This window comes from Mesoplodon densirostris, chromosome 12, assembly GCF_025265405.1.
Source record: "Mesoplodon densirostris isolate mMesDen1 chromosome 12, mMesDen1 primary haplotype, whole genome shotgun sequence".
NCBI lineage: Eukaryota > Metazoa > Chordata > Mammalia > Artiodactyla > Ziphiidae > Mesoplodon > Mesoplodon densirostris.
Window position 1 is genome coordinate 51,388,263 of NC_082672.1, and position 25,788 is coordinate 51,414,050.

The 25,788-nt window shown below is 47.5% G+C and overlaps 1 protein-coding gene across 1 annotated transcript in view; it reads right to left on the minus strand.

Moving 5' to 3' along the window:
* The window catches only part of FOXO3 (forkhead box O3), a 118,217-nt gene extending 93,386 nt beyond the window's left edge, over positions 1–24,831 (minus strand). Inside the window, 2 exon segments of the mRNA XM_060114641.1 lie at positions 21,141–21,893; positions 24,700–24,831. Coding sequence (XP_059970624.1) covers positions 21,141–21,758 — 618 coding nt within the window. The 5' untranslated portion in view covers positions 21,759–21,893; positions 24,700–24,831.
* Positions 24,832–25,788: the final 957 nt, after the last annotated feature.

A 25,788-nucleotide genomic window follows, 5' to 3' on the forward strand; every position in this document is an offset into this window, starting at 1 on the left:
CCTACACGGGATGATACCAAATCCAATGCGTATTTAAAGCAGTTTAGATTTTCATTTGGCTAAAACCGAGGAGACTGTAGACTAACAGAATAATAAATAATAACGACAGCTTTTCCTAAGTCGCCCTTAGAAGCACTCTAATGGGAGGGGAAAGGCATCTCTAACTCGGGGGAGAACAGGTGGCACACCTTGCAGAGGCTCTCAGCTGTCTTGGGAAAAAGAGCGCAGCCACACCCTGCTGAAGTGCTGAGAACTGCAGAGGGCCCTCCCGGAGAGTGAGGGAGTCATGGATGCACTGCCAGCTGGGCTCCAAACTCAACTGTCAGCAGCTGGTCCCCAGGCCAAGTGACCCGTGAACCCCGACCCACTTTGAGATCTATCAGGTGGGAAACCTCTACTCCAGAGGACTGGGAAATAAAACGGCAAAGATTCTTCATGGTCTGGAAACTCTGGAGACGGCAGTGCTTGGGGGCAAAGCCAAGAGTCAAAGCCACAGGGATCGTGAATTCAACTTCTCATTTCAAAAGGGACAGTTCCATGACCCTGTGCAGGCTACCAAGTTTCTATTTCCTTGCTACGAAACAGAATAAGATTCCTGCCTTTTACCTCCCATTAGAGTGCTTCTGAGGCTATTCAGGGCTTCTTAGGAAAAGCTATCATTATTATTATTCTATTAGTCTACAACCTCCTAGGTTTTAGCCAAATGAAAATCTAAACCACTTTTAAGTACACATTGGACTCAGTATCAGCCAAAATTGGCTCTGCGTCCTAGTAAATGCAAGTTTCCAGATGGCAGGATTCTAGGTGAAATCATCAAAAGACTCCATAAGGGCCACATATTATTATGTGCCTTCCACTCATTAATTCACCCAACACTCTGCATGTTAGGGATGAGCCAAGCTATCTCCTTTACAAAAAGCAGACTCAGTGTTTTTTCACAGCTACACAAACAGCCAAGCCAAAATGAGAGGAAGGACAACTCCCTCCTCCCCGTACCCTGCAATCTATCAAGCGGGGTCTGTGTTTTATCACTTTTCCTTGAGGGCTGCAAAAGTTCTGCAAGGAAGTCTTTGATTACTATGAAACTTTCATCAACAAAAGAAAGTCAACTCCAGCAATACACTGTACTGCCAGAAGTGTTGTTAGCAGAGGTGAAAATAATGAAGGGTGGGCAGGAATACATGCCAGGATGCACAGCTCAGCAACACTTCCCTTCTTTCCAGGCGAGACGGACGCAGGGCCCACAGGGGGCTTCCTCGGTGCAGCCCCCGAAGAGAAGGGGCAACATTCTGTGCACATCCCTATCATTCAGTACACTGTATACTCATAAAGGCAATGCCCACTTCTTGGTCTTCCAAGCATCACCACGTTGGCTGAGTGAAAGCAGATGAGTAATCGTGGCTGTGACCCAGGCAGCACATGCCCATTGTCCTGTCCCTAAATGACCATGTCATGTGAGCCCTGGGGTAAGACCCAGACCCTGGCCCAAGCTACAGAAGCTAGCACCACTGCCAGCAACCTGCTGGGGAGGGACCAGAGCTTCCAACAATTTGTGTGACTAAAAAAAAATTATGTTCACCTAAGTTTTATTCAGATAATTTGCTGTCTTTTTAGTTCACCTTTAAGGCACATATAGATTAATTCACCACCACATTAGAAAGCCCATTTGCTACAAACCTGTCAATAATCAGTACTGAGTCTGAAAGTTCCTGGTAACATTAAAAGTGACTAGAAGTGGCACTTTTGCTTTCAAGTCCAAAGTCAAAGAAACTGCTTGTTCCAAAGACGACCAAATTTCTCCAATGCCTACAATAGAGCTTAGCATTATCCATCAGACTTTAATAGTTACAGAAAGCTGCTTTGGGGACTTAATTCTCAATAAAAGATCTCCAAGTCTACTCAATAGTATGCAACATATGGGCCGCTCAGCATTAAGACTGATGGAACCGTGAGCCTCCCTTGCAGCAAACCGCTGCCAGTTAAAGCCACTGATCCAGCTAACTGTGCCCACTCCTCTGGCACAAAGGAACTAATTCTTGGAAACATTGCATGCAGTGTAACTCTCTCCCAAAGTCACAGGCCTCCAAGTTACAACCGCTTAAGAAAACTCAGGCCCCATAACTCCTGGTTACAGGGCTGCCACCAGGCAGTCTTTCTTCAAGGTCCGGAGGTTTATAAGGCAGCATTTTGGCTGCCTGCGGGTCTCCCACAGGTGCATTTCCACAGAATGCCTCCACACTGGCCACAGCGAAATGAAACACCTTGTTCCTCCCTAGAGAATAATGCAGGGCTGTCTGAACTGAGGAACCTGTCCAGGCAGGTACCGGCAGGTGCACGGACCCTCGTGAGACGGTGCAGAGGGCTGTCCTCTGGAAAAGTGACTGTGGTGACTACTGAGGCAGCGCGTGACGAAGGGTGGCCTCCCTGTGTGCTTCTCATCTCTCATCCTCAATTTCCTCACCCAGAAAATAAAGGGATAAGTCAGACGACATCCAAGGCATTCAGTTCCGGAACTCAGAGGTTCCATCATCAATTCAGCATTAATTTGCTTCTCAGATTAGTCCTCCCCTAGAAAATCCCTAAGGAACCAGGGCCCGGGTGAGATGAACGGGGGAATGTTGGGTACCTACAGTGGGGCTGCCGAGAAGGGTGGACTAGCTACTGAGGGTCAGGAGTACTGGGCTGACAGATACTCCTCACACAGGTGGTGAATAACAGATCGAGGGGTGGTTTGATCTACTGCATTGCTTTTTGGGGGTCAGAGGTGGCTTTCCTATCTTAATATCCAGGAAGAAGGGAAAAACAGAATATCAAAAGTCTGCCCTGAAAACTGTCTCTTCAGAAAAGGAATAACCCCACTCCTTAACATCTTCTGAAGGAGTCACTCATCAACTGCACAACAAAAACCGAACTGGAAGGTATGAAGTTAAATAGGATAAATGCATTATCTTACGAACACCTCATGTATTTTCTTTTAGGTCTCTTAGGACATCTCTGTGTACATGCAGAATGCAAATTTTTCATTTTTAAAAATTCCAACCTCTTTCAAAAATATTACTAGTCAAATGACTAAGAAAAGAGACGTTTCTGAGTTCTTCCAACTAGATACAAAGTCTTCCACATGACTTCTGGGATGAAAAAGTATCTCCCACCAACACACGGGGCTGGGTGCTGTGGCCTTCTTAGCACATGCTTCCCCATCACTTCCACTTACCAGGACACGTCACAGCCTGCTGGGCCTGCCCCTCACATCTGGAAAACAAGGTGTTTAGGATAAGCCCTATATTTAATCTAAATGAAGCTGGTAGGCACTTGCTTCCGTGGCTAGTGAATAAATGGCCTATGCCAAACCAACAAAGAAAGGCGGTATCTCCTTTTTCCTCTGGGGGTGAAGAGTGCAAGGAACATCACTTACATCTGCTTTGCAGCCTGGAGAGAACAGGCAGTTCGGAGAGTCCCATCCCGAAGCATGATTACACTTCACAGGAGTGCAAGTCTTAAAAGGCTTCTGCATTCACTGTGGGTGCTTGTCTACAACCACACACTCAAGCCTGTTCTTCCTGGGCTCCGAAGGAGCGACCAGCCAGGTGCAACACAACTGCCTCACCTTTAACAGAGATCATGCAAACCCCCCTCCTTCCTCTCTTAAACCAAAATAAGAGATACGGTAGGAAAGAAGAGCCCAGTGAGGTCTCAGGCAGTTTTATGAAATCAAACTCCCTAAAGCTGGGATTAATTATTGATTTTGGAGTTTATTTAGTCCAAGTAGAGGCATGCTGATAGAGGTATCCCACCTCTATCACTTACCGAGTGTATGGCCTTGGCTAAGTTACAAAGCCACCCCATACCTCAGTCTCCCCATCTGTAAAGAACAGCTGATAAGCATAAAGCCCACAGCAGTGCGTGGCCCATAATAACTGTTCAATTAAGAGTAGCTTTTAGTTACAGCCATGAAAATGATAGGTCAACCAGAGGTTGTGACTGCACACATCACACCCATTCACACCAGTGCAGCTTTAACATACAACTGCTTTTGCCCTTTTTGTGGGGAGGGGATAAAAGCTTTCTTTCTAACTTCAACTACAACCTTCCCTGTAGAAGTCAGGGCTCAGGGACCTTATCCTCAAAACCAAAGGCCTCCTCTACAGCCTCCCAGAGAGGATTTCTGAAGAGAGGTCGAGCAGATTGATGTCCCTGATTTCCATCTTCAGTTCTGGGCCATAGGAGCTGAAGACTCGGATCCCTCTGATCCTTGGGCTGGGAGCCAAGCCTTCTACACGGCTGCCAGGCAAGCTTTTTCTTATGAGCCAGATTGTTCCTTAAGGCACTTTACTCCTCTGTAAATGCATCCTTAATGTCAGAATTTTTTCCAACATACACCACCACCACCCCATCCCCCAAACATGCAAGCAGCAGTCCATCCTTTAGGAAAACCAAAATGGAAGTGAACTAACATGTGTTCATTTCCTCTGTGAGCAGTGGCCGTTTTGGGAAGCATCCCACTGTCGCAAGCGCTGAAGTTCCCACCAGCTGACTGACCTCTGACTTCTTTGAAAGGCCTGTGCGCTCCTGGAGCCCAGTTTTGAATTGTGCTCACAGTGTTAAGGTCACCATATTTCGGACTCTCCTCCAAACTCTGGCTCCAGACGTTAAGTCTCCCAATGCAGCTTTCCCCACCACTGCGCGAACCTTCTGATGTTCCAGCACCTGGACCTGCCTTCTTGCTCCTTCCCAAGACTCTTGGTGAATCTGAGGAGACTAACTTGCCTGCCCTCCCCATTCCCACGAAGAAAACCCAGATTACTGTCCCTCTGAAGTTCAACACCCAAGCCACGTCATCTCGGATAGAGCTTCATGGAGGAAAAGGTACGCTACTAACAGCAGAAGAATTTGTAATCCAAACTAATCCTGGTTTGTTGGGTTTTTTTAAGTGTCAGATATAAGAGTATTTATGAATCTCAGGCAACATTCTGAAGCAGCTGCTAGGAGGTCCTGAAATGAACTTCCAAGACCCGGCCAACTGACTGTTCTTTGCACTATTTATATTCCTAAAGCCATCAGCTGTGTTTGATATGGCTGATCATGAGGCCCTGTTTAATGGACTCCGGAATCCAGGGATACTGACAAGCAACAGTAACTTGTTTTTTGCTCTTTACCTGGCTTCACCTCGTGGTGGGAGAGGCCGTGTGTCCTGCAGGACTCTGGGCCAAGATGCGCGTGCCACCTCCTCACCAATGCCTCGCCTCGACCTCAGCACGAAAGCAGCATCACCTTCCCCTTCACTTCCCTCGCCCTCTCACACTGATTACACCCAGCACATTTTAATCTTATCTCTCTCCCACATGTCCCACGTCCGTCTGTGGATGAGTCAGGCGACTGACTACTCTCCCTGTCCGACGCTGGTCTTAAACTAGGAACATTCCCCAAAGACCAAAACAAACAAGTACGGGGAAAAGATCACAAAACAATAAGAATCCAACCTAAACATGAGTCCTCTGAACACAGTACACACACTAGGATGAACACGTGGCTTCCTCTGTGCACCTGAGTGCATCGTCTATTATTGTTGTCTGGGGGAGGGGGGAGGTTGGTGCCCTTGACCGAACAGAAAGCTAAACAGCAACAAGGATCTGTGCAAAGTCTATTCTAGGGCTGAGAACTCTGTTACATCTCCACAGATACCACTGCAAGCTCTCTGTTCATCTTTTCCTACTCTTATCAGGCCTCTGAAGTCAAGACGGCATGAAAAATTTGATTTTTGACTCCTAATCCGTACCCAGAAGAATTCTGGACTTAGCACATGACTAAAAGCAGTGGTTCTCAAACTTCAGCTTGCAGCAGAATTACCCGGACACCTTGTGACAGCACAGATTGCTGGGTCCAGACTTTCTGACTCAATATGTTTGGGGTGAGCCCAAGAATCTGAACTTCCAACAGGTTCCTAGGTGATGCTGCTGGTGTGGAGACCATGCTTTGAGAAGGACTAGCTTAATGAATCAGAACATGGTAGAACCCTCTAGTATATCAGATTAGGTTGCACAAAAGAGTGAGTTTCTGTGTCTCAGATTTCAAGAAACATACAATGACTAGAAATAGCACTGTCTCTCCTTACAAATGCCTGAAAACTTCAAAATTAGTTAACTAAGGTCCAGTGGAGACTAGAAAAATGAGTGGGGGTTGGAAAATTTTAAAGACAGCACATTCATTTACACAAAAGAAAGTAGAGAGGAAATCCTAGTTAAACACAGTTTATTAAATAACGATGCCCTTGTCTTAGAAGCCAACTGTTCTCTTAGATCCCAATTTGATAGTGCTCCTTCCTTTTTATATGGAGCTTCCAGGGAGCAAACTCTACCTTGTCATCTCCCCATGGAGAATAGGGTGGAAATAGGCCTAAAAGTCATTACATTGGTTGATAACTTCCACAGCCAAAATCTCTCATTTGTCTAAGACAGTGTTCTCAACCCTAACTGTACATTGTAACTACGTGGCAGCTTTAAAAAATATAGATGCCCAGGCTCCATACCTAGAGGTTCTGACCTAATTGGTTTCGGATGGGACCTCGACACTGGTGTTTTCCAAAGCGTCCCCGTGATTCTCAAATATGGCCAAGATTGAAAACCACTGATGCAGGAGGAAGGTCACAGAGAAATAATGGGTGATGGGAAAGAGAGAAGAAGGACAGTAAGACCTGTTTAGATAATGTCTAATGACACAAAACAAGAAAGAATGGGAAAGTAGCTGGGAACGACTAGGACAAGTAAAACTGAGGCTCTTAGATTCTGAGACTATCTAAGGATCAACCCAACACTGGCAGTCTTAGGTTCAAAAATCAGAAACAGCTAGATAATCAAGGAAGTACCCTCAACTGCCAAAGACGTGGCAACAGTCCAAAGGACCTATCAGGAAACCTTTTTTAAAACGGTACTATTTTTTTCAGAAGAGTTAATAACTAGGAACTTGAGGCAAAGAGCTTTTAATGTCTCACAAACAAATCCTCTAAACGTTCAACTTTGAAATCATGCTCCGAAAAAACAATAAAATGTATCCTTGAGCAACGTTAAACGTCTTTCTTTTCTAAAGGGGAGGCCAGAGGCAAGAGCCTGCAGCAGTCACTCGCAGAGCCCTTGGTAATTGGACTTATCTCCCCAGTAACCACACTGACAAGTGAGTCTTCAAAGTTGTAAGATCATGTGATGCAGATGATAAAACCAAGATAAGAGTTATTTTCTTCTCTTCCTTCTTGACTAAGCACAGATGCATGAGGTAACACGCCGGAAAAGATATCTGAAAGCTTTATGATCCTGTTTAAGGCAGAATGATGAACACAAAACAGACCAGTTAGAAGAATGCAGTGTTGGTGGTCAGTGGACAGAGCGGGGAATCTCAGCGCAGGTAACGCAGACAGACGTCAGGTGAAAATTATCTTTGCTCACAACAGGACAAACACTGGGAGCCCAGAGAGAAAAACCAGATGTTATCCCACTGCGCTAACAGTTAAAACTATCCATCAATTTAAGCCCTTTGATGTGATCAGAAAACCAAGATGTGGGAAAATCTGCATCTTAAAAATGAGAATAGTAATTTTTGATAAAAACATTCACTTGTTAAGTCATTATGTTAAAATCAATTTGGAAGACGGTAGCTTTCACTAACACCTTAAGTTAGCTTTCCTAATTTGACACATGGTACTTCACTTAATTCAGTACTGACTGCCCACAAATTAACTTGAAGCATTCCCTGATTTTATGAGACTATCAGAATAAACTGCTCCCTCCTCCCAAGGAACACCTACTAAAAGATGCCTACAATCGGATGCCAGGGAATTCCCCTGGCAGTCCAATGGTTATTAGGACTCCACGCTTTCACTGCTGAGGGCCCGGGTTCAATCCCTGGTTAGAGAACTAAGATCCAGCAAGCCATGTAGCGCGGCCAAAATACATCAGATGCTAAATTTCACCTTGACAACTAACATGAAGGTTGAATGTGGTAAAGCCTAACATATGGCCCAGATCACCTAGACTTTCAGCCTGAAAAAAAGGACCTTTCTTGGAAAGGAAGGGGACTAAACAGGACTGATTTAGATAATTCAGTTCAGCAGAGGACATGCATCTATTCAAACAGAAGGCTGTAAGCTCATCTGTATTGGACAGGGTTGTAGATAGAAGGCCTGATCGAGGTCACTAACTTCAAGAAACAGTATACTAGCTCACCCAGGAAGCTACCTGTCAGGAGCTTAAGAGCCCAAGTGTGCTAAAGCAAGCATGCTCACACCCATGTCAGCTGGAAGACAACTTTAAAAGAATCAGGCCCACAACATTTCCAAGGCACACTCCGGGTTTCTCAGGGTTACACAAATGATGCACCCCAAATAACTGATCATTGTTCTTTTTTTTTTTTTTGCGGTACGCGGGCCTCTCACTGTTGTGACCTCTCCCGTTGCAGAGCACAGGCTCCGGACGCACAGGCTCAGCGGCCATGGCTCACGGGCCCAGCCGCTCCGCGGCATGTGGGATCTTCCCAGACCGGGGCACGAACCCGTTTCCCCTGCATCGGCAGGCGGACTCTCAACCACTGCGCCACCAGGGAAGCCCTGTTCTTTTCTTTTTTAATTAATTAATTTTTATTGGAGTATAGTTGCTTTACAATGTTGTGTTAGTTTCTGCTGTACAGCAAAGTGAATCAGTTATATGTATACATATATCCTCTCTTTTTTGGATTTCCTTCCCATTTAGGTCACCACAGAGCATTGAGTATAATTCCCTGTGCTATACAGCAGGTTCTCATTAGTTAGCTATTTTATACATAGTTGTGTATATATCTGATCATTGTTCTTTTAAAGAAATTCAGGAGAATGCTTGGACTCAGAGTTTCAATTTTTTACTTTTTAAAAAAAAATTACCTTGCTTAAAATGTAGTCTATGGGCCATTGTTTATTTACATGATAGGTATATTCATTAATGGCAAATTGATGCTGTCAATGGGACTATTCTGACAAATGACTAGTGAATAATGGTATGTCCCTTCTCATCCTACCGCCTGGGGAAAGAAGAAGAAAAACAAAAAATATGAAGGGTGCGATTAACAAGTCCTTGATTTGGAAATGAAGGCTGCCACGAAGCCCCAGAACAGCTATCATATAAGGTAAAAATTCTAGAAGAAATATGCAGCAAAACGGAGTTCTAAATTAGGTAGAATTTTTTTAACATCTTTACTGGAGTCTAATTGCTTTACAATGGTGTGTTAGTTTCTGCTTTATAACGAAGCGAATCAGCTATACGTATACATACATCCCCATAGGTAGAATTTTTTTAAGGAATTTACCAACAAGAAGTTCTAATGGAGAGATCTAGAGAAAGTGTTTTTACTTAACGAAACCCTTATAGCATTAGAAGAAAAACTATACTGAGTTTTTAAAAAATATATTAAGTAAACTAAAAATGAAAATATAAAAGAGAAAGGACAGGAAGGTGAGCAGGAGGCTTTAAACATCACTCAGACAAGCTTAATGTGAAATATGGAACCGAGACAATTATCTAGATAATTTATGATGAAAGAACTATCATTTTTGAAATTAACTATTAGGACACTTTAGGAAAAAAGGCAGTTTTGAGATTTGAATTCTGCGAGTCAATGGCTTAACTCTCCACTTGATCTTTTTCATGTAGTGCCGGTCTTCCAGGAGACATCTAACCAGCTGTACTGGATATAACTTTATACCCTGCCTCAACTTCAGGACTACACCCAGAGTTGTGCCTTTAAAAGTCCACAGAGGCCAAGGCCGCCTTCTTCGTAGCTGCCTCTGGCCTCGTCACCCTCCCCCACACCCTGGCTGTGTTCAGCTATCAGGCAGAGCCATTCTGCCTGCTCCACGTTTATCACGGGGTTTCATTCTATCTTCTGGACACTCTCCAGACACTACTCACCTATCTTTACTGTGAAACTGAGAGTTCTAAAATTTTTTCCAACACACACATGGGATTAGTGTTCTGCAAGCCATATTTTATCTCAGGGGGCATGGGTGCTACATTCCTATGGCCAATTAAAAGCATCATTTTAGGTCCTCCTCATACATATTTTACCTTGAAGACAAAAGCAGTAAGCTTCTTAATAAGATAAACACTTTAACCTGGCCAGCCACTTGCATTATGCAACATTTTCTGTTTCTGTCTTAGTACCTGCCTTTAAACCCGTTAGTAACTGCATTGCAAAGGGTCGACCACCTCACAAAATATGCTTAATACCTTTAATTATGAGATCTGACTCAGCAACCACACTTCCGCCAGAAACTTCTTATAAATGTTGTTGTGGTTTTTTACCCCTGAAATCCGTTTTTCTTGGTGGTATTATCTCCATCCATCTACCTACCCGAAGCCTACAGAAACAGAGATATTCTGTTCTACCAAGGCAGAAATTTCTCAGAGACAAAAGCCCAACCCAAAGGATTTCCACACACCATGTATCGCTCTATTAGTTCTCAATACTAATACACTATTTATCTGACCCACAGTAAACCATGGTTACACAGGCAGTGTCCAAACAGAAATGAGAATCCCCAAATCAAACTCCCCCACTAAAAGCCCAGGCACTGTCTGGATTCTTAAAATTATTAGCTCATGCAAAATCAGAGGCAGGAGCCTAAATCATGGGTCTCCGTCCACTCCCCCAACAACACAGAGATGTGCTAGTTACCCTGAGTCAGCCACCGTTTGGAAGATAAACATTCAAGACAGTATTCTGAAAGATTAATAATGGGATTGATGGTAATATATATAAAGAATGTGGCACACGGTAGCGACTTACAAAATGGGAGCTATTTAACTTTACTGTCTCACCCCTACCGAAAGTCCCACCTGCACTCCGGAGGGAGCAGAACATACTAGAAAAGGCACAAGTTCCAAGAAACCTGGGCTTGAATCCCAAGCAATTTACTGAAACCTCTCTGAACCATTTTCTTGCCTTTCAATTGGGATTTATATTTAAATGCCTATCACATAGGATCAATATTAAATGTAAAAAACCTAGCTGATTGGCACATAGTAAGTGTTCAATAAATCATAGTTACTACTACTATTATTATTATAACTAGGCTTCAGAATATCTTGTGTCAACTCCTCTTTTTATTGTAAAAACAAAACTGTGCTTCCAGATGACTTATAACCCTGGCTCCCTTTCCCAAAAATATCGTTTTGAAATATGAGAAAAAAAACAGATGCAATTCTGATTCTTAAATACTTCTGAATAATTCAGCCCAAACACCTACGAGGTACCTAGAAAATACCTGCTGCTACTTGGATGAGGACAACCACTCTCTGTTCTATGCTCCATTGGAACTGTTGGGTTTTGTGGACATAAATGTATACAGAGGGGACGGGAGCCTGAAGGCTCAAGTGTGTTGAGACTCTGAAACGCCTTGAAACAAGCACAGGAGGAGCTGAGGGGACTCCAGAGGGATTCTGGATTAGCCTTACTGCCACCATGGATGGCAGTGAAACTGATGGGGCTCCATCTTCTCAAGCCTGACTGGGACAGGGAAGAGAGAATTCTTCAAAACTCACTCTCCTTTCGCTGAGGACCCAGGCTGCTCCCTGTCCTTAAAGACCGGCGGTCCTAGACCAAATCGCTCAGCCAGACCTCATGGCCTTAGAGTAAACCTCAAGTCCACACTCCACAAGCACAGCCATTCCACCAGCTTCACGAAAGAGGCCAAAAAGTAGAAATTGAGTAAGGAGAGTGGGAGGGTTAGGGAGGGAGCCCAGAGTACAGGCTAAGCGGGAGGGAGGGAGGGACGAGTTGTAGCAGTTCTCACTGGGAAATCAGGGGAATTCATGCCTCCCTTCTGTGCCTCAAAGCAGGATGAAGAAAGAAGAAATTTAAACTACCAGAAAGTAGCCTATCAATGATTAACATTTTAATTTTAATCTCAATAAAACCTTTTTTTGGGGGGGGGGCAAAATATGTGAAGCGGGTCAAAAGATACAAATTTCCAGTTACAAAATAAGTAAGTCCTGGGGATGTAATATACAGCATGGTGACTGTAGTTAATACTTGTATATCTGAAAGTTGCTAAGATAGTAAATCTTAAAAGTTTTCATTACAAGAAAAAGAAATGTTAACTAGACTTACGGTGATGATCATTTTGCAACACATATAAATACCAAATCATTATGTTGTACACCTGACACTAATAATATTGTGTGTCAGTTATATCTCAATTTAAAAAAAAAATAAAATAAAACCTTTTTATTCTTCTCTTCTATCTACAGCCCTTCCTGTCCCTCTCTTCCACCCCTGTGCTCCTGTGTTTGTTTCCTAGAGCTACAATAACAAATTACCACAAACTTAGGGGCTTCAAACAACAAAAACTTATTCTCTCACAGTGCTGGAGGTTAGAAGTCCAAAATCAAGGCATGGGCAGCACCATGCTCCTCCCTCTGAAGGCTTCAGGGGAGGATCCTTCCTGGCCTCTGCCTAGCTTCTGCTATCTCCCAGCAGTCTGATGCTCCCTGGCTTGTAACTGCATTGCTCCAACCTTTGCCTCAGCCTTCATGCAGCCTTCTCTGCATCTACCATGTCCTCTCTTCTCCTCATAAGGATACAAGTCATTGGATTTAGGGCCCACACTAATCCAATATGACCTCACCTTAATTTGACTAACTACCCCCAGAAAGACGCTATTTCCAAACAAGGTTACATTCTGAGGTTCCAGGTGGACATGAATTTGGGGGGGATACTATTCAACCCAGTACAGCTGCCAAATGAAAATAAACCACCACCACCAAAATATGGGGCAAAGTGGAGGGAGATGACAAATTACAGCTTCACAGAACTACAGAACTTTAGATGATAAAAATGTCAAAGTTATCATCTCCAGTGGATCCATAACTACTAAATCTGAACTGGGAATAATGTAGCTTTTGCCTTTCTCTCACCCACAGGAAAATGAAATCTTGGAAAATATCAAAAGTCTCAATCAAAAGAGCACTAAAACACAGAACCATCCACTGACCCAGACACTTGACATACTGTGAAGTTCGGTATCAGGTATAGATGAACATTCACATATATTATCAAGAGTGGAGCAGCAAAAAGATGTAAGCCAGGGGAAGACATTTTTCAGTTAAAAACGCTTTCATTTAACTATTTGGGGATGGGAATTGGACCATGGGTCTTAGAAGACCAAAGTTTCCTTTTAAAAAAGTTACCTTGGGTTTTTAAACACTCCCTCCTCCAAATTACCCTTTTCTAACAATGACATAAGCCTACACGGAAGCACTTTAGAGTTCTTTTTTTTGTTGTTTTTAACCAAGGTATTATTTTAGCTATGTGGGGAAAAAAACCTTGAGATCAGTTTAAAGACTTGGGTACTCCCTCTGCTGGCTCTAAATTTAAAGAAAATTCTCAGTGGTTTCAGGAGCCACGTTATTAATTTCACTAGACATCCAAAACACAAGGAAAAATATGATGTGGATTCTCCCACACATTTACACACAAAGTCTTCGAAGAAGTAAATAAGAAATTACAAAACACATACTGAAAACTGCCAAAGGCATCTGTTGGGTTTATTATGGGTTCACTCCAGAGAAAAGCTAATGCATTCGCTTATCTGCGTGTGGCAGGGGCCACTTCCTACCTTGGCTTTGCCCCACAAGTGTGCCACAGCTTTCCTTGCTCTAAGCTCACCTCTCCACTGCAGGCCAGCAGTGCATCTGGACACCCAGGCATGGTGAGCCCCCAGAAGATAACTTGGCTTCTTCACCACAGACACATTATAGAAGTAGCAAATTAGTGCAGGTACCACAGGCCACCAGAGAACTTAGTCTACTTCACTTTGTAATGTTATCCCATAGTAGGGACTAACACACTCCAGAGAGAAAGCCTCAAGATTAAAACCACAAAAAAAGGTCCAAGTGAAAATGCACACTCTTGGGTGAAAAAAAAAAAGCCCAGCTTGAAACATACTCTAATTATGCATTTGTGTTTCACCAGGAAGGAGTGATACATCACAATAGTCTACAGATGCTTGCTATTATACTTCTTTTTCCAACTGGGGAAACTGCAATACTGAGAAATGAAAGTTGTTCAGTCAAGAATAAAATGGTTAGATGCTGAGCCTGTCTGGGCAGTGATGCAATCAGAATTGGGATCTTCTATGATAATCACTATCTGAACCACCTATTCAGAAAACTACTTCAGAAAAGCTGCAGACTAGCCCTGGAAAGGTCCAGCTCAGACGGCTCGCTATCTCTTCTTCCTTCATATGTGACTTCTATTTTCCAATCCATAAATAAAAAACTTCAAGTACATCTAGGATTTATGCCCCAAATGCAGAACATTATAGACAACTTAGTTTGACACCACAGCTGTGCTCCGGTCGTGGGTAAGTCTGTACGTTTTAGGCTGAACAATGCCATGGTGACTCTTTCTAGACAGTCATATTGATGCTGCATAAAGTGGGGTCCACACACAGAGGGAAGACTTGATGTCAACCTTCTCTTAAGGAAAAGTCATCCGAAGATCAGGTTTCCCTCAGTTTCTGTGATGGATAGTGACGGGCACTGATGAAGTTTTCAAGGACCTCTACACTAGAACTGCAGAAATAAGACACTACAAGACATGCCTTAGATAGCAGAGCATCATTTCATAATTACACTATATCATATCGACACCAACACTAGGAGGTCTGGGCCACCTTCATAGCTACAAGTATCCAAAAGATTCTACACATGACGTCACCCCACTCCTGAGTCACGTCATCCCCTTTCAGTGTTACTGCCCCAGAACAAGGCTAGGCTCATGGGCTGAGGACGTAATGATCCCAAGAGCAGATCCCAGCATCAGAAATGCTTTTGTCTGTTAGACACCTTCCTTGCTTTCAAGGCTTTTACACTGTAGTTGAGAATATACAGGAGTCACAGAAAAATGGCAAAAGGAACAGACAGGAGTCAGAGGGTGGGCAGGGTCGGGTGGGGTTGAGAGAGTAGGTTTTTCCAGCAAGGTGAGCGGAGCGTGCTGATGCAGAATGCAAAAAGAGAAACACAGCTACTGTCCTGCCAGCCAGCCTAAAGGATGGGGGAGGGGAAGCAGAGGAGAGAAAATGAAGTAAGAGTTTGCAGAAATGGAGATGACTCGAACAGCTGTGAAACCACAATGGTTAGTAACAGATATTACAGAACACTAGTGCCCTGGGTTCAGTTCACACAGACACTCTTAACTCCACCCCTGCTAGCTGTGGGTCCCTGAGGTAGTCCCTGACGTGCTCCTGGCCTGTTTCCTCACTTGCAAAATGAAGTAGTTAGATGATTTTTAAGACTTCGTTTAGTTCTGAATTTGAGGCAAGAAGCAATACAGATGATTCGACTGCATCAAGGCTCCACATCCACTCCGAGAGGCCGGTCCTATACCACAGCCCCAGGAAACAGAATTGGGGACCCCAGATTAGTCCAGGGCCACAGGCATGCTCTAATCCAGGTGGGCCTGGGAAGGTCCCAGCTTCTCCCAAACAGACCCAAACTGCAGGAGCCATGTGACAGCGGTCTTGCATCTCCAAAGCAAGCTGAAGATGATCTGCAGAGAGCTAAAAGCCAGCTCCAAGCCAGAGCTCAACTTCGACTTTTCAGTTTGCTGGTAACTTCTCTGCAGAGCGCCGAAGCACTAAGGAAAGTAGAAGTACAGAGGGGAAAAAAGGCAAAGAGAAGGGACAAGTCTACAGAGCACAGATTTGCATGTTTATTTTCTGTCTTCCCCCAAGAGAACACAAACTCCTATGAACTGGAACCTTATCTGCCTTGTGCTACCACTGCATCCCTGGGCCGGGCAGAACGCCCTGCACACTGTATGCCGTTGATACATACTTGCTGAATGAATCCAATGGCATGAGACGCAAACGGGTAAAAAGGTTTTCTCTTTCCAATCTTTTACTCACTTACTGTACGCCAGCTGTATCATCCACTGATACGAACCCACCTACATATGTGTCATCCCCAGCTCCTTCTATAGCAGCAAAAAGCCAAAGTGGTCTTCAGGGCTTCTCCATTTGTGATACAGGAAACGGTAAGGAGAAAAATGAGGAGTCAAAAATAGGAGCAAGTCTGTTCCTCACAGACAAGATGAATGAGCATGAAAACAAAACAAATTCCATATTCTCTCCAGCCCAGGGAATCTGGAATCTGATCAGCAATGGGTAATTTGGGTACCTCCCCAGAAGGCACTGGCCTAGAAAGTCTTATCTTTGCATTTTTATAAAGATCTTTGGATGAACTGTATCTGCTAAACTTTATGCAAACCAAGTAAATGATTTTTTAGTGGGACAAGGCTTCTTCATTAATTTTCCAAATAAAAATACCTTGCAGGTTTTAAGTAAGCATCACGAGTATTAAAAAGTTTAACTACAAGATGTTCTTCTATGGTGTCATTCTCTTAAAATAGAACCCTCCTAAAAACTCCTAAAAATAAGTCTGCATAGTTTCATTTCATTTTCGAAGAAGGAGATAAACATATCAAAACAAACAGGTTCTTTTTAAAAGAGTCTCTCTGCTACACGGGGCTCACCGATCAAAGTCTAAAAGGGCCAATTTCTTCACCTCACAGGTCGATGACACAGCTTTGAAAAAGAAGAAAAACAGTCCCCCTGGTGTACTGCTGCTGTAGAAAGAGGAAGTATGTTAGTTGAGAATCACTGACGAAGACAGTACTGCCAAAGGAAATTACAAAACAGCATTTTAGCAACAGGGGCCAAGCTGAAGACAGATTCCTCATACATGGCATGACCGTAACTGGCCCTTTACTCCAAAAGGTGACTGAGGTCAAAATTAGAGGCCAAAATGGAATTATTATGAGTTTGTCATTTTGAAATTGTTAAAAATATTTTTAAACATCAAAGTTGCAGTTAAAATAACATTTTTTAAACACAGTACGTTGAAAAGGAACTGGGTGCGTTCATCTAAAAAGCTAGAACAGTGAGGATGTGAGCAAGCTTTATGTGGCGGGTCAGCCCTCATCTTTCAACCTTGGGAAGAACTGGTGAGAGGACACATTCTCACATGAGGGAAGACTCGGTCTCTTGAAGAACCATCCTCTGCAGCAGCAGCAGAAGTCCTCACACAGTATCTTACATTTATGAAATTGTAGGAACCACCACAGAAACTCATGGCTGCCTAACGTGACTGTGCCCTGACCCATGGGAACCACAGATGTGTGGACGTGTGTAGGAGAATCAGTAATAAATGGGCCTTACCAGATAAACCCTGGAGTCCTAGAGGTCTGCCTGAGACAGGTGGAAACAGACAACTCACCAGCTCAGTTACAGGTGCCATGCAAGTAAGCTGAATCTGAATTAAGGGAAATGTAACCTTTTCCCCTCTTAACCACATCTGATTATTCATTTCTACTTTCATGCCCGAGGTAAGGGAACCTGCAAGATAGCCATCACCTTTCTCCCTAGCACAGTTTGCATCCGACAAACTTCAGTTAACCAAGAGCTTCCTCCTTTTGCTAAAATGCTCTCTTTTTTTGCCTCCTTCGTCACTTCATAGTTCCTAAGTACCCATCCTGATAGGCACCAGACAGCTTTAAAAACACTGTGCACTCACTCAGCCTCCATCAATAATCATCCATCTTCTGATGCTGAAACAATAACCAAGATATTTTAGATTGAGAGGCAAATATGCTTTTCAGGAAAACAACTTCTACTTACATAAGACTACTCAGTATTTAATAAATAACCTTTAAAAAGGATCAATTTAAAGAGAAAAACAGTGTGAAAAAGATCTCTAGAACCACGGCTACTAACTACCTCTGTATTAACTACCTGTGTGACCTTAGAAAAGTCATTAACTTGAAGAATCAGGTTCTTCACCTATAAAATAAGGGGGTTGAAGATCTGCAAACCTCATCCTGGCTGTACATTAAAATCACCTGAGAAACTTCAAAATAAAACTAAAACAACCCCACCAACCAATGCCCACACATCAGCCCAGTTGAATCAGGTTCTCTGGGCACTGGTATTTTTTAAAAGCTCCCAGGTAATTCTAACATGCAACCAGGATTTTGAGCCACTGGTCTCAATTCTGATCTCTAAGGCCTCTTTTCTAATTCAGTCGACGATCTTAGAGAGATAATTCTGGTTACAATATCTCATAATACAATAGTCCAAAAAGCTACAAAAGAAGTAAGGTCTAGACCGTGCCTATTATGCCTATGTGCACACATGACTAGGAGAGGTTAACCTGAATTCTAGACATTTTTAGAAGTTAAAAACCTGCATGCATAACTCAGAATGAAAGTAGTGTGGTTTAAATGCACATGCATGCTTCCAAAATGACTAATCATGATAGAAATCAACTCCTGAAACTCGGATGCATGGAAATGGGTCACAATTAGCTCCTGACCTCTCCCTTGTCCCTCTTCTTCCACCCCCCACTAAACCACAAGCACAAAAAAGCTTGGCTATTAGTCATAATCGGAATGTGAAACCAGCAGCCCCAGTTTCAAAGGGCATTCTCCATCATCAAAGATTTGGAAGTTCCTGCATGGCTGCATCTTTTGATAAAGGTCATCTTACAAAAATTCTTCAACTAAATTACATCCCTATAGTCTTCAAGGATTAGTTTTTGTGTGATACTCAGAAACAGAATTGGTGTAAAATTTTCAAGTAAAAATACTCATAGAATATGTGCCCTGTATTAAACATATTAGGGCTGGGAAGTTTCAATTCACAATATTTAACAGGATTTTAGTTAAAGAAAGATGCGACAACAGAGCAGGAAAAAAGAAACCATGAGACCAAAAATAGTTAGGACATAAAACCACAAAGTTTATGACTAGGTCCAAAATCTCTATTGCAAATCCTGCAAGCTACATGAAAAAATAATTAATCCAGTCTCAACTCATGGCTACTTTTGGTAATACCACTTTCTCACATAAATCTTAAATTCAGATACTATAAAAAATTCAAATACTATAAACTGGTATTATCTTTAACTATAAATACGATGCAAAAAACAGTATTTGTGGAGTTTAAATTACTTTCATAATCTTAAAAATAATAAGAAAAGTAAAAACCCTTCCTATGTTAACTTTTTAACTAACTTAAAGCTAACTGTTAACTAACAGATTTTCTGCCAAATTCAAAATACGCAGGACTAAATTTCAAGTGTGAGAAATTTGGAAAATATCCCACCACCCCCCAAAATCCGTCTTCTTAGATCCCATAAATTCACCCCTTCCTAACAATGAACCTTGAGATTAACCCTTACTATCCACTTGGAAACTCAATTTTATTTATTTTTTTTTTGCGGTACGCGGGCCTCTCAGTGTTGTGGCCTCTCCCGTTGCAGAGCACAGGCTCCGGACGCGCAGGCTCAGCGGCCATGGCTCCCTGGCCCAGCTGCTCCACGGCATGTGGAATCTTCCCGGACCGGGGCACGAACCCGTGTCCCCTGCATCGGCAGGCGAACGCTCAACCACTGTGCCACCAAGAAAGCCCTGGAAACTCAATTTTTAAAGGTATCACATTAGCACTGTTTTGAAACGGAACTCTCATCTGTTTCATAAATATCTCTCATATCACACAACTCATATTCTTTTGCAAAGCAATAAAATTAAATCAAATGTAAGATTCATAATATCAGCATTTGTTCAAGGATGAGCCAGATCTGTGGAATAATATCAAAGCACACGTTTTGCTTTTAAAGTATCTAAACAAGCCTTTCCCAATACTAAAAAAAATTTTTGAAGGCACTTTGCAAGATTTTTTAAAAGCAAATTAAAAGTCAATAACACTAAATTCTTTAGCTTTTTCATACACTGACTCTTCTACAGTGTTTCAGTTGTCCACCTAAGGTCAAATTATTCTTATTTTACACACCCACTGGAATCCAGGAAGTACAGGGCTCCCCAAAGACAACGAAGGAAAGGACAGAAGGAGAAAGCAACTACCTCTTTAATTAAAAGAAAAAAAAAAAAGGCTAACTTGTTAATAGAAGCAACTGACAAACGATATGCATCTCCAGCTGCACAAGGCACAGGGCTCTCTTTTGCCCGGTACACATTCATATCTTAGGAGATGGGACCAGGAGGATGAGGTGCAAGAGCAAAGCAGTTGGGTATCAGCAGCCCAGCAGGGGGACAGGAGTTAATCTCTCTGGATGCCCAACTGCAGGAAGTCATTACATCATAGGCCTTTCCACACCTCTCTCCCTACCACGTGTCCAGTGCCCCAAGAGGCAGAAAAGGAGCAGTAGAGAGCCTCTCTTCGGGTTCACTTATAATAACAGGTAGAAGCCATTACAGTCCAGCCCTGCCAGCAAACCTCCCTCCCAAAGGCTTAGGTGAAGAGCCAGGCCCTGGTCCTCCACACTTGGACCCCCTGCCTCAGACAGGGCCAGAGTCCAGGCCTCAGCGGGGAAGCAGCAGGTGCGGCTAGTCCCTGTCGAGGTGGCAGGGCTGGCCCGTTCCAGGTCCCAAATCATCTCAGAGGCTACTCCGAGGCGGGTTTGCTGTTGAGACATCTCTGAGGAATAAAGGTGTCAACACAGGCAAGGAAAGAGAACTGGCCAAGAAAAGGTTTACAACCACTGCTTTTTGTCATGGGATCGATGTGCCTGTGGGAATTAACACCCACAAGCCCGAAACTTGGACACAGGGTTCTCATCCAGCTAGTCACAACACACCATGCTCCTGAGACCTACTGGAAACCACACATGCAACCTCACCTCCGGGCACCGACTCCCAAACACGTCCCCTCACTCCACCCGCAGCGGCCTCGCGTGCACCCACTACCGGGAAATCGACTCCAAAGTTGGCCGAGGACCTACCTCCTCTGCGATGACCCAGGAACCCGGCAAATGCACTCCTGTCCGTCTGCCCTTCCCTCGCCAGCGTCCCTCGCGCCCTCTCCTAACCTGGCCATGCCCGAGGCTTCCCCAGGAGCCTCCTCTCCCCGTCCCGCCGCCTGCGCGGCCATCCCCGGGTTCCCCTCCTCCGGGGTCACAAAGAACCCCCAAAGCCTCACAGCGGATGCTCTCCCTGCCAACCCCTCTCCCCGGCGCCCGCAGGCGCGCTCCGACGAATCGAAGGCACATCTCGCAATGCGCAGGAGGCCCGGCGGGTCTGGCCGCCGGCCCCAGGTGAGTACGCACCTTCCAGCCGGCAGAGCTGTTGCTGTCGCCCTTATCCTTGAAGTAGGGCACGCAGCGCACCATCCACTCGTAGATCTGGGACAGAGTGAGACGTTTGTCCGGGGAGCTCTCGATGGCGCGAGTGATCAGGTCGGCGTATGACAGGTTCCCCCAGGCGTTCCGCCGCGACGAGCATTTCCTCGGCTGCCCGGAGCCCCCAGCCGCCCCCGGCTGCGGCGGTGGCAGTGTCTGCTGAGGCTGCAGCGGCGTCTGCGTCCCCCCGCTCAGCGCGCCCGCCGCGGGGGCTGGCCCGGACCCGGGGTCCTGCCCTCCCGGAGCTAGCAGCCGAGCCGAGTCCTCCAGGAGCAGCCCAGAGCCCAGGGGGCCGCCCGCGCCGCCGCCGATCGCCATGGCCGAGCCGGCCCTACCGCCGCCGTCCTCGTCGTCTTCATCGTCCTCCTCCTCGGGGATCATGGAGTCAGCGGCCGCCTCCCCCGAGGGCTTGGCCGGGCTCCCCTGGAGCTCCGGCCTCTGCAGGGGCCACGTACAGGAGCGCGGCCGGCTTTGGGGCTCGAACTCCGGGTCCAGCTCCACTTCGAGCGGAGAGAGCGGGGCCGGGGAGGCCGGCGCCTCTGCCATCTTCGCCGCCCGCCCGCCCGCGGCTCGGGCTCTCGCGCTCTCCTCTCGCGCCGGGGCGGGGTGCGGCGGGGGAGGGACGGGGGCGCCGCGAAGGCTCGGGCTCCCGGGCGCCGCCGTCGCCGCTACTGCCGCCGCCTGGGGAAGCACGAGAGAAGAGAGAAGGAGAGTTGGTTATCCCGGGCTGGAGACCAGTCCTCGCCCGCCGCCGCCGCGGCCACCGCTTCCCAATCGCACCGCGCCCGCCTCCCAGAAGCAGGCAGACCTGGAGACGTGCGTCCCGCGGACCTGGCGCAGCAGACGCGGGCCCCCTACCAGGCCGCTGGGGAGACTGGAGCGAATGGACGGGCTCTCACGGGGCACTCCCCACTCCCCCCGCCGCCGCCGCGGAAGCTGCAGGTCTCTCCTGGGCTAGGTGGCGGGGCGGGGAAGAAGGGGGAGGGGCGGGGAAGAAGGGGGAGGGGCGCGGGCCGCGCCTTTAAAGCGGGCAGCAGCCCGAGCTGGCGCAGCCCAGCCGTGTTCGGAGCCCGAGTCTGGGCGGGCGTGCGTTTGTTTATGTTTCGCTCCGGCCCGCTCAAGTGCTTCCCGCGGCGACGCCGCCAAAGTCTGTGGCGTCTTCGGCTCTTCTCCCAGTTCCTGGCCCTGCCGCCTCCGCGCCCCCCTGCCACCACCCCCCTCCTAACGAAGGGCCCAAGCCCGGGGAAGGCGCGGGCAGCTCCCTTCTCCCCTCTTCGCCCGCGGGCTGAGAGGGTGAACGTGGGTCCGAGAGCAAACGGGCCCTTGTCACTTCCAGAAAAAAAGGAAAGAGGGAAGAAGGGAGGCAAGCAGCTCGGCGGGTATTAGCAAGGGGTCGAGCCGAGCAGCAACGGCCACTTTGGGGGTTTGTGTGGTTTATTTTCCCGCGGGCGTCGTGTACTCCACCCCCTTCCCAGTAAGAGCGAGAGGAGGGGGCAAGTCGGAACGTCAATCTTCCAACAGGTCGGGAAGCACCAAGTCTCCCGGGCCGCCAGAAAACCCGGACCAGCACGTTCATCACCTCCTGGCTCCCGCTGCTGCCATCTTGACAGTTTCCCCCCTTCACTCAAGTCCTTTAAAAACACTAGCGGGAGAGAAGAGCGGCGCGCACACCGAGTCACGGGGAGGGAAAAGGGAAGCGCCTGGCCCAGCTCAGAAGCAGATCCGGAGTCACCGGGAAGGCGGCCGACCCGCTGCACAGCTCCGGCGCCTACCTGGGTTCCTTCTCTTCAGGGACGAGGGGGGAGGACTCACAATCCTGCGCGGGGCCGGGGCAGGGCGAGGAGGGGGCGCGCAACCTCGGCCAAGAAGAGGTGCTCCAGCCGCCGCCGCAGCCCGCCTGAAGAACCGCCTGTCAGCCTGCGCGCTGCTGCCTTCCACATTCCTCCTCCTCCCTTCCACGAGCAGGGCGGCCGCGGCAGCAGCACAAAGTTATAGACACACGCAGGGTGCCTCAACCTAAGCTGACGGCGGGCGGGCGGGCGGGCGGGTCCCCGCCCAGGGGGAGGGCTGGGCGGCGGGCCCGGGTGTGCGTGTGTGTGCGCGTGTGTGTGCGCGCGCGCGCGCCTGCGCGACCCGGCCCCGCGGAGCCGCGGGCTTGGGTGTGAGGCCGCGCGCCGGGGGCCGGGACTCCGCAGGCTCCAGCAGCGGTACCCGCCGGGCTCCTCCTCTCTCCCGCGAGCCTCAACAACAAAGCGCGGCGCTGGCCCACGAGAAGAGGGAGGGGGGGCCCGCAGAGCCCCAGACCCTCCACCAGCGCAGTCGCGTGGCCTCCCTGACTCGGAGCAGGGCGCCTGGCACCGGGGGGTCCCCAGCTAGCGCGTCCCTCCGCCAGGCTCTGCGCCCGCCCTGGTGTCCGGTTCCCCATTAGAACCCGACACCAGGTAACACCCGAGATAAGATGCTGACCGCAGATGGCAAGGGTTACCTCAGCGTGAAAATACTGGCAAGCGAAGATGTTCGTGCCCTCAGGACTTCGATAAACCGATGCCCTCAGATTTGATCAGGCACCAAGAGGTTTGCACTAACCTAGGACGCTTGACCGCAATCGTGTTTCACTTTTCGTGAATTTCACGGCAAACAAGGGGAGAAGTGTAACTCGGGAGAAAAGCAGATTATTCCACATTCCTAAATGCAAGAACAAATTTTGAACAACTGTGAATGGGAAATAATGAGTCTAATTTTTAAATGACGGCAAAACACCTAATTGTGCATTTTTTACTTTTTAAAATAAAGATGCTCCTTTAGATTTAGAAAAATATCTTCACAAGTCCTTATCCTACGATCAGTACCCAAATTCGTTCATTTGTGCACTAAGAATGCAATACATGCGACACGCACACCAAAATTCTATCCGCTTTGGTTTATAAATATCTTTCCCCGCCCCCACTCCCCAAATCCTTCCAAGTCACTAGAAATATCTTGGAGTCCAAAGCGGACTCCGCAACAACCCCGTACACAAAAAGGTCCAACCCAGAGTACCCAGGAATCCGCCCACCCGGCCGACTCCAGGCTCCGGGCTTTGCGCAGGACCCGTCACTCAAGTGACGCACGGCCCCGCCCCTGCACCAAGCTAGTTCGACGCGTACAAACAGATGATGTCATTGTATCCACAAGCGCGTGACCCGGGATCTCTGCGCCGCGTCGCCATTCGCTGCGCCGCTTACTCGTCAAGCCGCGCCGCTTACTCGTCAAGCCACGCCGCGCGCTGACTGGCCGCGGCCACCCGTCACCAGGCCCCAGACGCCCCTCTCCGCCCCCCTTCTCCGCCCCCCAACAAATAATAAACAATCGAGTAAAATTCGAAGGAAGGAAGGAGGAGAGGGTAGAGAGAGGGCGAACCAGGAGCCAATCCTCCGCGCGCTGATGGGAGGGGGAGTTAAAAGGCGAGGGACGTGAGAAGACCGGGGAGGGGAGGGAAGGAGCAGACCTGAGACGATGTGTCCAGCCGCGATGAGGTGGCATCAGGGGAGGAAAGTTGGAGAGCATTCTGCGGGGCACGCCTGGTAATACGGGGGGCGCTAGGGCCCGGCAGCGGCCGATCTTGGGGCTCCTGGGCGGTGAGCGGCCCTCCGAAGGGGCGGAGACTGGGCCGCGCTAGCGCAGCTCGGGCGGAGCCGGCAGACACGTGCGGGAGGAGGGCGGACGCGCGCGAGAGCGCGCTTCACAGGCTCGCCCTGGGCGCGCGGCACCAGCAGCAGCGCGCGCTTGTTTACCAGCGCACGTGGGTGTTATTTTTAAACGGAATGTTGTGCTGGCAGCTCAGCGGAGTGGCGGGCGCGTGGGGCCGCCCGCGCCAGCTGGGGGACGCGGCGGGGCCCGCGCCACGGCCTCTACGAGCGAAGCTCAGGGGCCAACAAGGCTGTCCCCACTGCGGGCATTTATGCAGCCGGCCGCTCCGGCTGGGAGCCTGATTGCGAGTTTCGCGCGCTGTCCAAACCCCTACCGAGACAAGTGTTCTCGCCGCGGAACGCTGCCTTTTGTAAGCTCGGCCTCGGCTCCCTCATTCACATCCCGGGAACAAAGCCACCTCTTTCTTTTCTCCCTGGAGGCCGCGCCAGGCCGGGCTCCGCGGCCACCCGTTCCGGAGTAGATTTTACACGTTCACACACTCACTGGCACAAAATACCGTCCACGAGGTGGATTCTCATCACCCTTCGTGGTTTGTGTCCTTGCTCCCTTGCTCCGAATGTCCCCGGTCCATCTGTGCCCGTCTCTTGGGCACACATCTCTGCCCACGTACATCCGCGCTTCTACTTCGGGTTGTCTGCGGAGGGGGAGGTCTGGGCTAGAGGTCTCTGACTGCTTCCTGGGCTTGACCCCTCTGCGTGCGGCCCCTCTCCTCTCGTTGTGTGCCTGCCCCACTGAGAAGCCCAGAGTTTGCATTTCGTTTATAAGCTGGCAGTGTGGAAGATGATGTACGATCACAGCTCTCAGCTTCAAGTGCCCAAGGCTGGGTAGAATTCATTACCCTGAGTCTGATTTTCTGCTTTGCACGAAGAACCAGGAGGCCAGATTA